General features: G+C 54.7%; 1 protein-coding gene across 1 annotated transcript; it reads left to right on the plus strand.

Moving 5' to 3' along the window:
* The first annotated feature begins 41 nt into the window (after positions 1-41).
* Positions 42-12,074, plus strand: Wnt10a (Wnt family member 10A). Its single transcript, XM_036173443.1, is given in 5 exon segments — positions 42-583; positions 1,692-1,954; positions 8,511-8,890; positions 10,947-11,264; positions 11,266-12,074. Coding segments are annotated over 5 exon segments (1,254 nt in total). The 5' UTR covers positions 42-470; the 3' UTR covers positions 11,446-12,074.
* The last annotated feature ends 390 nt before the right edge of the window (positions 12,075-12,464 follow it).

Raw genomic sequence — 12,464 nt, forward strand, 5'->3', positions numbered from 1 at the left:
AGCCAGGACAGTCACTCACTCTCCAGGCGGTGGGGCTGGGCCAGACAGTACCGCCCCCACCGCGCCCGCCTTGCACACCCTCAGAAGCGCAGGCTCGCAGCGCGGCGCTGGGGGGGGGGCTCCCCAGCACCTTGGCCTCGAGTCCCCAGCCCGCTGCACCTCCGGGCCCCCCCCCTACCCTCTAGAGAAACCAGGAGTTGTCGCAAGGGGGCCTCGGGAAATTCCCTGGACCCCAGTGCCAGGAGGTGCCCGGTTCGCCCGCTCCCCATCCACCCCCCCGAGGGCGGTGCCCGGGGGCGCTGCCCCATGGAGCGGGGAGGCGGGCGCCGTCTGCTGCGGGAGCCGTGACCTGAGTAGGAGCTGTGTGTCGCAGCCGCCCCACCCCTGCCGATCATGCGCCGGCGACCCTGGCTCGCCAGTCCCACCGGGCTGTGAGCCCCCCACTCGTGGCCTGTCAAGGCCCGCGCGCCATGGGCAGCGCCCACCCTCACCCCTGGCTGCGGCTCCCACCCCGGCCCCAGCCGCGGCCTGAGCTCTGGGCGCTCCTGTTCTTCCTACTGCTGCTGGCTGCCGCTGTGCCCAGGTGAGCCCTCACCTCATGCTCCGCCCTCTTGGAGAGCTAGGACCCCCGGGGGCCGCTCCCGGTGCTCTTGCTGGGGAAGGGACCCTGGAGTGAGCGGGGAGACAGGGTCACAGGAAAAGTACTGGTGTCCAATCAAAGTTAGCGAGCTACCTTCAAGGAAGAGGTTGGACTGGTGACAGGATATGGGCAGTCCAGGGAGCTAGGGCAGTGCCCAGGTGGGTGATGGTAGCTAGGTCCGGAGGTGGGTATTTGGGAATAAGTGCCAGCTACGAGTTCTTTTCACCCTGGGGGCAATGCACCCCCACTCCAAGAATAAGTTCAAACTGCCTCCTTGCCCCTTTTGGATCATCCCATACAGGAGTAGGAAAGAGGGGTAGAAGGGGGTTTCCCCATCTCAGGTGGGGTCAAGTGAGAGACTGATGCTGAAAGGCAAAGTGTGTGTGTGTGTGTGTGTGTGTGTGTGTGTGTGTGTGTGTGTGTGTGTGTGTGTGTGTGTATGTGTGTGTGTGTGTATGTGTGTGTGTGTGTATGTGTGTGTGTGTGTATGTGTGTGTGTGTGTGTGTGTGTGTGTATGTGTGTGTGTGTGTGTGTGTGTGTGTGTGTATGTGTGTGTGTGTGTGTGTGTGTTCCCGTAAGCTAGGTTGGGCAACCAGCAGTTTGCATAAATATAGTGTAACTTGGAGAGCTTATGGGCCAATGTATGTTAGGACAAGCATATGTGTGAATGTGCCTCTGTGTGCGTGCTTGTCTGATGAAGTGTGTAAGTGGTAAATGCTTCCTCCATTATGTGTGCAGGAGCATGTCGGAAGGAAGCAATGCTAGTTGCTGAAGCCTGGCTTTGGGGTAGACTCCTGGGGCACCCTTTGAGGCATATGTGCTTGGGGATGAACTTCTAAAATACCGAGTTCATATATTTACCTTCATGGGTGTGCAGCTGGGTGGATTGTGTTGGAGTGGATGAGGAAAGGCATGTATTCCTGGGCCCAACCTTAAGAACCAGGAGTTGGGGTAGAGTGATTATGGCCTGTGGGACAGAATGTGTGTTATTAAACAGGCCCTCACAGTCTCCCACAAAACGCTTATCCACCCCACCCCATATGCCTGCAGGTCAGCACCCAACGACATCCTGGGCCTCCGCCTACCCCCAGAGCCTGTACTCAACGCCAACACAGTGTGCCTCACATTGCCCGGCCTGAGCCGGCGGCAGATGGAGGTGTGCGTGCGTCACCCTGACGTGGCCGCCTCTGCTATCCAGGGCATCCAGATCGCCATCCACGAGTGCCAGCATCAGTTCCGGGACCAGCGCTGGAACTGTTCCAGCCTGGAGACTCGGAACAAAGTCCCCTACGAGAGTCCCATCTTCAGTAGAGGTAGCTGCTCCCCATTCTAAACTCTTGCCCTTCCCACTCGGGACCTGTACCCCAGAACCTGCTAGCTATCCCTAATGAACGCTCAAGGTGGCGTCTCCTCACACCCCTGTATTCTGCAAGCCATGTTCTTTCTGGTCTGAGAAAAGTATCCGGAATGGGGGCAGAAACATGGGCTGGAAGTGTCTCTGACTGAGGGTGGTGGACTCCATGCCTGACCACTAGACCGTATCCCCTCTGTTCCATACCTCATGCTTCAGACTCAGAAAATATCCCTGGCACCTTCCTCCATTTACACTGCCTGTTCTCTGTCCCCAACTTCTGAATAACCCAAGCCCACCTGGACACTCCCTAGAACGGCCAAGCTGTGGCTGGCAGGTCCTTTCACTGCTTGCTTCAACTCTCACTGACCTCCTGGCCGAGGCCTTGACTCAGGTCTCTGGGGCAAGATTGCAGCTTGGGTTTGTCTAACTGGGTATAGTTTCTTGTCTGAGTTGTTTGTCAGGACAATGAGGAGACCTGGTAGCCCTGGTTCCTTAGGCTTTGAGCGAGTCTAGTTGGTAGTGGAGGAGGAGGGGGCATGGCCTTAATGCCTAGGGCTTCTGTGGGGACCTAGGCTTTAATGTGTCCCAATTGCAGAAAGAACCTTAATCAGGGTTGGTTTCCCTTTTAGTAGGACCCGTGCTTGCACTCCTTGGGCCCCCAAGTTAGGGGACACCTCAGCCTCCCCCTGCTCAGCCCCAGGCCGCTGCCCCGCCCCTGCGCGCTCCCTCCTGCCTCCCCCGCACGCCTCGGGCGCTGTTTCTACCCGGCCGAGCCCAGCCCGACGCGTGTGGCGGCATGCAGCCGCGAACTAATCCCCGCGGGCCGCAGCAGACTGCTCCCCGCTGCTCTCCGAGAGCAACTCCCCCCCCCCCAATACACACACACCTTGCCCCGCGCTCGCATCCCTCTAGCCCCGCACAGTCAGATCATCCCTTCCCGACAGTTGGTGGGGGGACATTTCTGCAAGGGATCCCCTGCCCGCAAGCATGCTCCACTCCTTCTGCACGACACCTCACCACCCACTCCTCACCGCCCGCGCTTGCTGACACCAAGTGGCAGACAGGTCTCAGCATCTTCCAGGCTCCAGCTGGGCCAGACCGGTGCTCACCGCCTCCCTAGAGCCACCCTCTGCCACTCCGGGGGGTTGCTAGGTCACCTACTCTCCTCACACAGCTGCATTTTCTTCCTGAGCTCCAGCCTCAACTTCTGTACACTGGTGGCCCCGCAGGCTTTGAGGGTCTTTTCCCTGCCACCACCAGAGAGGCGAACCTGGGCTAACTCTTTAAGTCCTCTCCCTGGCCTCAGGGTCCCGCCCCACCTGCCCCAAGTCCTGGTGATCTCTCTAGCCTGAATCCAGGAGTCGTGATGGGGTTCCAATCAGGCGGCTGCCACCCGGTGAAGGACCTGGGGTCTTTGGAGGTTAGGGGCGAGTTTGGAGCCGCGCGGGTTTGGCGCGGGGCCAGGTGATCTGGGTTCACCTGCAGTTTAATAAGCGGGAGGTGAGCTGGGGGGACGGTGGGGAGAGAGGTTAGGGGTGGAGGGGGAGACTTGCCAGGGCTAGCCAGGGCGGGGCGGCACCTAGTGCTGAGAGGGGGCGGGACTGTGGCTCCAGGACTCCGCCAGCCACTGGGGCTGGGTTCTCTCCTTAGGCCTAGGAACCCCGCCCTACCTCAGTGGCTTCTGCCCCGCCCCCCCCCCCCATCCGTTGCAACACCTCATTTCTACCTCTCCCTTCTTAGTGGGGACAGCTCTGGGCTTTTGGAAAGACAATTGCCATCCTCCCAACCCCCTTTGCCTCTTCACTGCCACCGAGCCTGCCCTCATATCTAGCTCCTTTGGGCTCATTTCCGGGTCCATTTCTAGGCCCTCTTCGCCAGGACTCACTAAATTTGAATCCCAGCAGGCAACTCTTGGTGGAGGCCAGCCCCTGGCTATCTGGTTCCTTCCTCTATCTCATCGTGATCGGTGTGGAGCCTGTCGACCTGGCTCTGCACACACACACACACACACACACACACACACACACACACACACACACCAGTGTACTATCAGCAGCTGACCCTTCTGATCCAGGCTGCCAAGGAAGTTCTTTTAAAATATATTCTGGCATAATTAATTTCAAGGACTACTGAGGGTAAGTGGGGGTTCCTTAGGTTTCCCTACGGTAGTGCTGTTACTGCCACACCATCCTCCTGAAACCTTCCCAAAGAGAGACTGAACTGGACAGATGTGTCTAAGGAAGGGCGGAGGGTAAAGGTGAGGAGAATGCCCAGGAATACAACCAGGTTTTACCTAACCAAAGAGAGCTGCTCCAGTCCAGAGGACAAATGGGGACAAGCACAGGAGTCTCCAGGGGGCTTGACAGAGTGGCGGGGGGGGGGGGGGGGGGAACTGTGAGAGGGCCCTAAAATCATGCTAGCTTCTTTGCCCAGCCCTAAGGGCAACAATGACCTGAGGGACAAGGGCACCCATGCCCTCAGCATCTTGTACTATGAACCCAGATAGGTTGATGACTGCCCTGCCCGCCCCGGGAGCTGGCCATAACACCTGTTAGGGGATGAACAGAGAATCCTCCATCAGTCCCTCAGGAGGCAAGGGCAAGGAGATTTGAGGAAGGAGGTTCAAAGGGCCTGGGCTCAAGTCCTAGGGTGTCAGGTGTGAGAGATCGGGAGAGACTAGAGTAGAGTGTGGTAGGTTCACAAAGCCGGTCCAGGGAGCTGCCACTGTTAGGTGCTGCTGGCCCTAAGGCTCAGCTACATTTGGAATGAATGTAAAGAAGGGACCTGCCATCCTCCAGCAAGCCAGGACCCCAGCCCAGGAAAAATCAGCAGTTAGAGTAGCCAGAGCCTGTTCCTTCTTTCTTCACTGTTTCAGAGAATATGGTTTTCAGAGCAGGCATCCCGGGGGTGGGGAATGTAGTGACACTCAGATAGGGAAACTGAGGCACAGATAATCGTATCTCAGGGTCATCTAAAGCCCTAGTATTTTGATGACATCCCAATAAATTAGCCAACATGTCTTAAGCACGTAGTATGTGTTGGGCATTGTACTAAAACATGGTATCCATGTTTGGGGTCCTCAAATGGTCCCCACTTGGTAGGTCCTATTATTATCTTTACAGATGAAGCTAAGAGAGGTTGGGTAATTTGTTATTAGTCACACCGCTTATAAATGAGCAGGAGAGCCAGGACTCCACGCAGTCCACCTGACTTTAGAGCTCTTGCCCAACTCTCTTCTATACTGTATCCCAAACTACCAGGCCAGTGCCCACCATGCCCAGAGGTGAGCTGGGGCATTGAGAGTATACTCCAAGTACTCCAAGAAGTGAAGAACATACACACCTATGTTTATGTAAACATATCCATTCTGTATCATGCCTAACTGTTCCCACATGCACAAGACTCTCTCTCTCTCTCCCCCACCACCCAGGCTTAGGAGCATGCATAGATGATTTGCAAGGAGTGAATGGGGACCAGACCTCTATTCTCCCCTCCTCCCTCTGTGACTTGAATGGGCAGAGCTTAAGCTTCTCTGGCCCCTCCTTGTTCCCACTGGCCCTTAAATCATCTTCTCTTCATACTGCCCTGTCCTCCAAGCCTACTCCCCCGGCCCCCTTCCTGGCCGTTGGCTGCGGCCTATAGTAGCAGCTGACTCCACTTAGATGCTGGCAGTCTCTGTCCCAGATCAAAGGCAGGGCGGCTAATTGTGCATCTTAACAAGCCCCCTCCCCTCCCCGCTCCGGGCAGCCCAGCTGGCTATGGCCCCACCCTTTTCCCCCTCCAGCTGGCCAGATGGCACAGTGCCTGCATCTGCCCAGACGGTTGGGGCCAAGACCGAAACTGGGGCCCTGAATGGGAGCTGGGGCAGACCCAGTGGGCAGGACTTCTCTGAGCCTGGATGCTTAGAGCAAAGAAAGAGTGACCATGCATGCCCTGGTCACCTCCACACATGGCTGTGACAGCTGTCAGAAACATGTAGTGGGAAGGCATCTTAAGTTGCATGGGGTACTCTCTAAGGTTGTGAGTTACATTTTTTTCCAGATTCTTCCATGCCTGTCTTCACCATGGCAAAATCTTGAAGATATAGTTGTCCCTGAATACTCCTATAGACTTGATGCCAAGACTGTATACAGTCATAGGAACTGGAAATTGGGATAGCTGGGTTTCTTTCTCAGCAGGAAGACTCAGTTGGAGCCCATGTCCCTCAGCAGAAAATTGTTGGCCCTGGGAGGTGAAAAGAGCGAAGTGGGGGCTTGCTCACTTCCATAATCTCTGCGGCTTTGGGATTTCCAAGTTTGCAGTGTGTGTGTGTGTGTGTGTGTTGGTTCGTGTTTTGAGGGGATGGTGTTGAGGTCTAGGCTGCCTCTGGAGGTCTGAGTATTGTCATGTGTCCTAAAACAGACAGGCTGATGACTCTCGCAGCAGTAAGAGGCATGCTTAGAGCTCCAAAGATAAAAGGCAGGGGATAAATGCAGGGTGCATGTCCTGGAGTTTTGGGTCTACTCTTTACCCTTAGGCTCCACCAGCTCACAGCAGTTTCTGCTCCCCTGAAGCTTGTGCCAAGTTCCAAGATCCCCTTTGAAGGCTGCAGATCAATCTTCATCCCCTCCTGTCTGGTCCTAGCTATGCCCCTTATAAAAAAAGAAAAATGTTACCAGCATGTCCTGAGCTAGAAAGAGTAATAAAGAGGGAGAATCTGCTTTGTAGGCTTCCACCAATCCAAATGATTTGTTCTAGACATGGGTCATGAGCTGCGAGGCTCTGTCTTTGATCAGGGTGAAACAAAAAACAATGATGTAAATTAAAAATGTAGCAGAATTGCACGAAGGTCTTAATATTAATAACAGCAATGTTTATGCAGTACTTGCTATGAGTATGACACCATTCTAAGTATTTTAAATTTAATAACTCCTTCAATTCTTGGAACAACAGTTAGCTAGGTAATGATAACACTTGTTTGCAGAGAAGGAAACTGAGGCACAAAGAGATTAAGTTTCTTGGCCAAGGTCATACCGTTATTAACAACTGGTCAGTAGAAGGTCCAAGATTTGAAACCCTGGCAATATGATTGCAGAAATCAGATCTTAGCTGCTAAAAAAAACCCCATGAAATCTTTGTTATCATTTGTCTGGGCAAGAAGAGGAGATAGCTTTGCGGTGTAGGGCAGGAATGAGCTAGGAGTTCTATCTAGTCCTAGATAGCTCTCTAGAGCCTGTAAAGCCTCTCTGAGAACGTGTCATCCTAGTCTTTGAGGCTGGAGTGGGAGGATCCTGTTTCTTCCGAACCCCTGGTATTCTCCAAGGCCATCACCCTCCTGACACATGCTGAGTTTCTTCCACAGGGGTCTATGGCACAGATAGATTCCTTAGTTTGTGAAGGCAGTTCTTCTGGCTTCTCTCATTGCCTGCTGTCTCCAGGGTCCAGAGGTTAGGTTCTAGCTAGTACTTTCTCAATGGAGAATAAGCAAGAAGTAGCCTGTAGATCTGAGAGCTGGACCTACCTTTTTGAGTAGGCCTCTCCTGGTAGAGGTCCAGGGCCCTCTCAGGAGATGGCTAAGGCTGGGGTACCCAAGAGGGAAACAGGACAAACAGGCACTGGGCCAGGCTAGCACATCCCAGGGCCCTGTGAGTGTCTCAATCAGAGAGAGTTCTTTTGCCTCCTAAGCCTCTAATGAGAAGCAGAATCTGTCTTCCCACTCAGTTTGCAACCCTGCCTGCTACATGCCAGATGCCACTTAGGACACTGGGTTCACCTGTACCACCCTTCAGTAGGTACCAGCAGACTCAAGACAAAGTAGACAGGCTGGCCAGAATATGAGAGGGTCCTCACTTCTTTCAGCCATGTTCTGTAGACCAGGATGAAAACCACCAGAGAGGGAGGGTACCAGGCTCAGCCTAAAGTGAGCACACAGCAGCCCACAGTCTGGGGTACAGGATCTTAGCCTGCTGCCCACTGGCATCTCCTGGGGTCTGGAATTCCATTGCTTGTAATTTACTCCTTGGGTTACACTTGCCTCTTTCTCCAGGCTATTTTAAAATTACAGATATCACCGCGAAAGGTAATAGATTAAGTTCCTGATCTGAAAAAGAATGTGTTTGCCAGGCACTTTCTGCCCTGGAGGAAAGATCTAGACATGCAAATTCCAAGCTTGCTAAGGAGGTATTAATGAAAAAGAGAAGGGCGTGTAATTCCTGCCCCCCTCATTCCCACTACACCCCCTTAGAATCTCACAGTATACTAGTGAGCCATCTACATCCAACTATATCCTCAGCCTTCCTACCATGTTTTCCTAGTGTCTTGCCACAGGTTTTCTTTTTCCTTAATGATTTATTTTTATCTTATGTGCATTGGTATTTTGCTTGCATGTACGTCTGTGTGAAGGTGTCAGATCCCCGAGAACTGGAGTTTAGACAGTTGCAAACCTGCCTGTGGGTGCTGGGATTTGAACACGGGTCCTTTAGGAGAGCAGCCAGTGCTCTTAAGCGCTGAGATATCTCTCTAACCCCTTGCCACAGGTTTTCGAGAGAGTGCTTTCGCCTACGCCATAGCAGCTGCCGGGGTGGTGCACGCAGTGTCCAACGCATGCGCCTTGGGTAAACTACAGGCTTGCGGTTGCGACGCCTCCAGGCGTGGGGACGAAGAAGCCTTCCGTCGGAAGCTGCACCGCCTGCAGCTGGACGCGCTGCAGCGCGGTAAGGGCCTGAGCCACGGGGTCCCAGAACACCCTGCTCTGCCCCCTGCCAGCCCAGGCCTGCAGGACTCCTGGGAGTGGGGTGGCTGCAGCCCGGATGTGGGCTTCGGAGAACGTTTCTCCAAGGACTTTCTGGACTCCCGGGAGCCTCATAGAGACATTCACGCCCGCATGAGACTCCACAACAACCGTGTTGGCAGGCAGGTGAGATTCACGGTCACTGCTCCACTGCTAAGCAGGCTCTGCATCCACTCCGGGTAGCTCCTCCTAGAAATCACCCTATCTTCCCAGTTCAGTAACCTCACAGCCCTTTCTTAATTCACCCAGCAAAATGCTGTGGGGTCCTCCTACTGTGCGCTGGAGCATTGCAGTGGACCTGGGAAATAGAGCTGAAACTGCCCCATGCGTAACAACTTGCTCCTCCCATTTTCTCTGATGACCAACAGAGAAAGGTGTAGGCTGGCATTCAGGACCTGAGCTGCCACAGTCCCCTCCTACTTGTTCAGAACATTGAACAAGACCACCCATCACGTACCCAGCTCTAAATGTTTCTTAGCTCTAGGAACCTGAGATCACCAGTCTTGAGCTTTCTGTTCAGTCTCCCAGCAGGGGATTCCTGTTGATTGAGGACCTCTTTTTTCTGGAATGCTCACACTACCTTAAAGTTCCTCCGGGTAAAAGTGACACCACCAATAATAATACACACAGAGACGCATAGACACAGAAGGGAGGAAAAGGACAATAGATTGAATTTATCACACCTTACCATGCGTTAGGCATTTGTCCTGAGCTATCAGCCTACCTACTACTTACCTATGATGTCAACACTCTTATAAGTATGTGCTCAGATCTGGAAACCAAGGCACAGAATGATGGAGAAACTTGCTTGCGCTGGGGAAGTGACAGAGGTGGGCTCCATCCACAGTCAATGGAGCTCATGTCTCCTCTTGACCCTCTCGGTCTGCTTGGCTTCCTCTCACCATACGTTCCTTTCCTCTTGGCCTCCTAGCCCACTCCAGTCCATCAGCTGCCCCTCTGCAGCTGATTCAGCAGTTTCCATCTTGGCTTAGAGGGAGGGTGAAATGAGGCATGTTTTACCCTCAGGTCCCATCCAGCTCCCACCCAGCCCTGCCCTGTGCATGGGGCTCCTTTCCCAAGCTCCTGATACCACCCCAGCCGGGACCAACAGGGCCTCCTCCTTGTCCTTGTTAAAGTGGTTAATTAATGGCTGCAGACTGTGGGAAGCAGATGTTCTGGAGCGGTTGGCCTAAGGAAGCTTGGGGGTGGGTGGGATGGGGGCGTGTTCCCACGTGTTGCTGACACCACAGGCTACATACACATGTGGGCTGTGAAGCCCTTCAATATCCAGAGCAGTTTTGAAGACCTCAGATCTTTGCTTTCCTTAGAAGTATTTGAGGGTTGGGGATTTAGCTCAGTGGTAGAGCGCTTGCCTAGCAAGGGCAAGGCTCTGGGTTCGATCCTCAGCTCAAAAAAAAAAAAAAAAGTAGTATTTGAAGGGGGTGGTGGTGGTGGAGGATATGGAGGACAACCCCCGGGTGGGTGTCTATGAGGGTAACACTAAGGGGTTCCTTGGGAGGAGATTGAGCACCAAGATTGAGTGGCAAGTAGGCTTCCCTGGGAAACTGGTCTGCTCCCACAGGGCTGACAATTTGGCTGTTTGGGTTCTGTTCTGCATTCGGGGAATGCTTTGGTGCCTGTTGTCTGTGTGAACAGAGTAAGCTCGAGTTGATACAACAGGAGGGGGCTATCTCCTCAGCTCCTGTCCTCTCCCTCACACCTGGTCCCTTCCCCCCCACAACCCCCGCCCTCCGCAAAGAGCTGCAGGGCACAGCTGGAGGCTGGGTGGCCGCGGAAAGGGGCCCTTCTCAACCACCTGGAGGGAGGCCAAAGGCTTTGGGGTTGGGATGTAGGTGAGCAGGCTTCTCCTTGCTCCAGGGAAAGGAGAGGGAATTTCCCTGAAGATTTAGGATCCCCGGGGCTCAGGAAGCAAGAACCCCCAAGCCCAAAGGGCCCCCTTGCAGTTGCTAGAAAGGCTGTGGAGGAAGGAAGGAGCTCGAAGGAGGGAATTCCCCCAGGTGGGTGGGAGGCCTGCAGAAGGGCCTGAAGAAGTTCTCAGGCCCAGATTCAGACCTCAGTATTTGCTCCTGTACAATGGGAGCCGGTTCCCAGCCTCTGTGGCCGGAGGAGGGCCGGGACGCTGGCTGCCAGCCTCACGCCCTCTCGGTGCCTCCCTCTGCAGGCGGTGATGGAGAACATGCGGCGGAAGTGCAAGTGCCATGGCACCTCAGGCAGCTGCCAGCTCAAGACGTGCTGGCAGGTGACGCCCGAGTTTCGTGCCGTGGGGGCGCTGCTGCGCAACCGCTTCCACCGCGCCACGCTCATCCGGCCGCACAACCGCAACGGTGGCCAGCTGGAGGCCGGCCCCGCCGGGGCACCCTCGCCAGCTCCCGGCACTCCAGGGCTGCGCCGAAGGGCCAGCCACTCCGACCTGGTCTACTTTGAGAAATCGCCCGACTTCTGTGAGCGCGAGCCTCGCCTGGACTCGGCGGGCACTGTGGGGCCGCCTGTGCAACAAGAGCAGCTCGGGCCCCGACGGCTGCGGCAGCATGTGCTGTGGCCGCGGCCACAACATCCTGCGCCAGACGCGCAGTGAGCGCTGCCACTGCCGCTTCCACTGGTGCTGCTTCGTGGTCTGCGAAGAATGCAGAATCACCGAGTGGGTCAGCGTCTGCAAGTGAGCGGGCCCGGGCTCCTCTGGGTCTGAGGAAAGGTTCGCCACCTGGCGCCTGGCTTCTGCCGCTAGTGGTCTGGGCCAGAGAGGAGCAGCAGCAGCCGCAGCAGCAGCAACAGCAGCAGCAGCAGCAGCAGCAGCAGCAGCAGCAGCAGCAGCAGCATCCTTGGCTCCTGAGAGAGGTGGTTGGCTCTTCCTGCTCTCAGGATCTGCAATCAGCAGACAGTCTAGACCCAACTGACAACCCTCTCTGTGGGTTCCCCTCTACCGGCTCAGGCTCCTAGTTCGGACAGCTGGGAGTGATGTTGGAGACTGCCCCACACCCTAGGACATGTCACCAAAACAGCCCAGCCTGGCAGGCCTATCTCCTGTCGTCTTTTCTCCCCTTCCCCAGGAGCAGCAGGCAGTGCACCGAAGCTGATGGGTACCGGGCGGAAGAAAACTAAAATGAAGAAACAGACATAATCAGGCTGAAGCGATTCTACAAAGGCCCCCAGATACTCTCCCGCCAAGGCTTCTGCTCCCATCATTCATTTAACAGATATTTATTTTGCACTCTCTTTGTGGCACTCTCTGGGGAAAGAGAAGCCTTCTGGAGTTTACAGGCTTACTAAGGGAAGTGGACAATAAACCAGTAAACACACAAACAAGATTATTTCAGGCAGTGCTATGGACTGTGGGGAAGATTAACCAGGGTACTGGGTATACGCTGATTTGTGCGGAATGGAGCCCTTTCCGCTAAAACTATCTGCCAGGGAGACTTCTGAGTTGTGATATACATGCTGAGACCTGCAAAGTGAGAAAGAGTCGTACATAGATGGGGAAGGGCTTTCCAGACAGGCTACAGAAATGCGAAGCTCTGAGGGGAGAGACTCCACCTGTTGGAGGAGCAGCAGAGCAGCCTCTGCGTTTGGAGAGTAGAAATCAAGGGCTGATAGGAGAGGTCGGAGATTGGGGCAGCTGGGGTAGGAACTGGTTTTTATTTAAGAAGGATCTGCAGAGAATAAGCAAGCTATCTTAAGCAGC

The sequence above is a fragment of the Onychomys torridus genome, chromosome 23 (genome assembly GCF_903995425.1).
Source record: "Onychomys torridus chromosome 23, mOncTor1.1, whole genome shotgun sequence".
Taxonomy (NCBI): domain Eukaryota; kingdom Metazoa; phylum Chordata; class Mammalia; order Rodentia; family Cricetidae; genus Onychomys; species Onychomys torridus.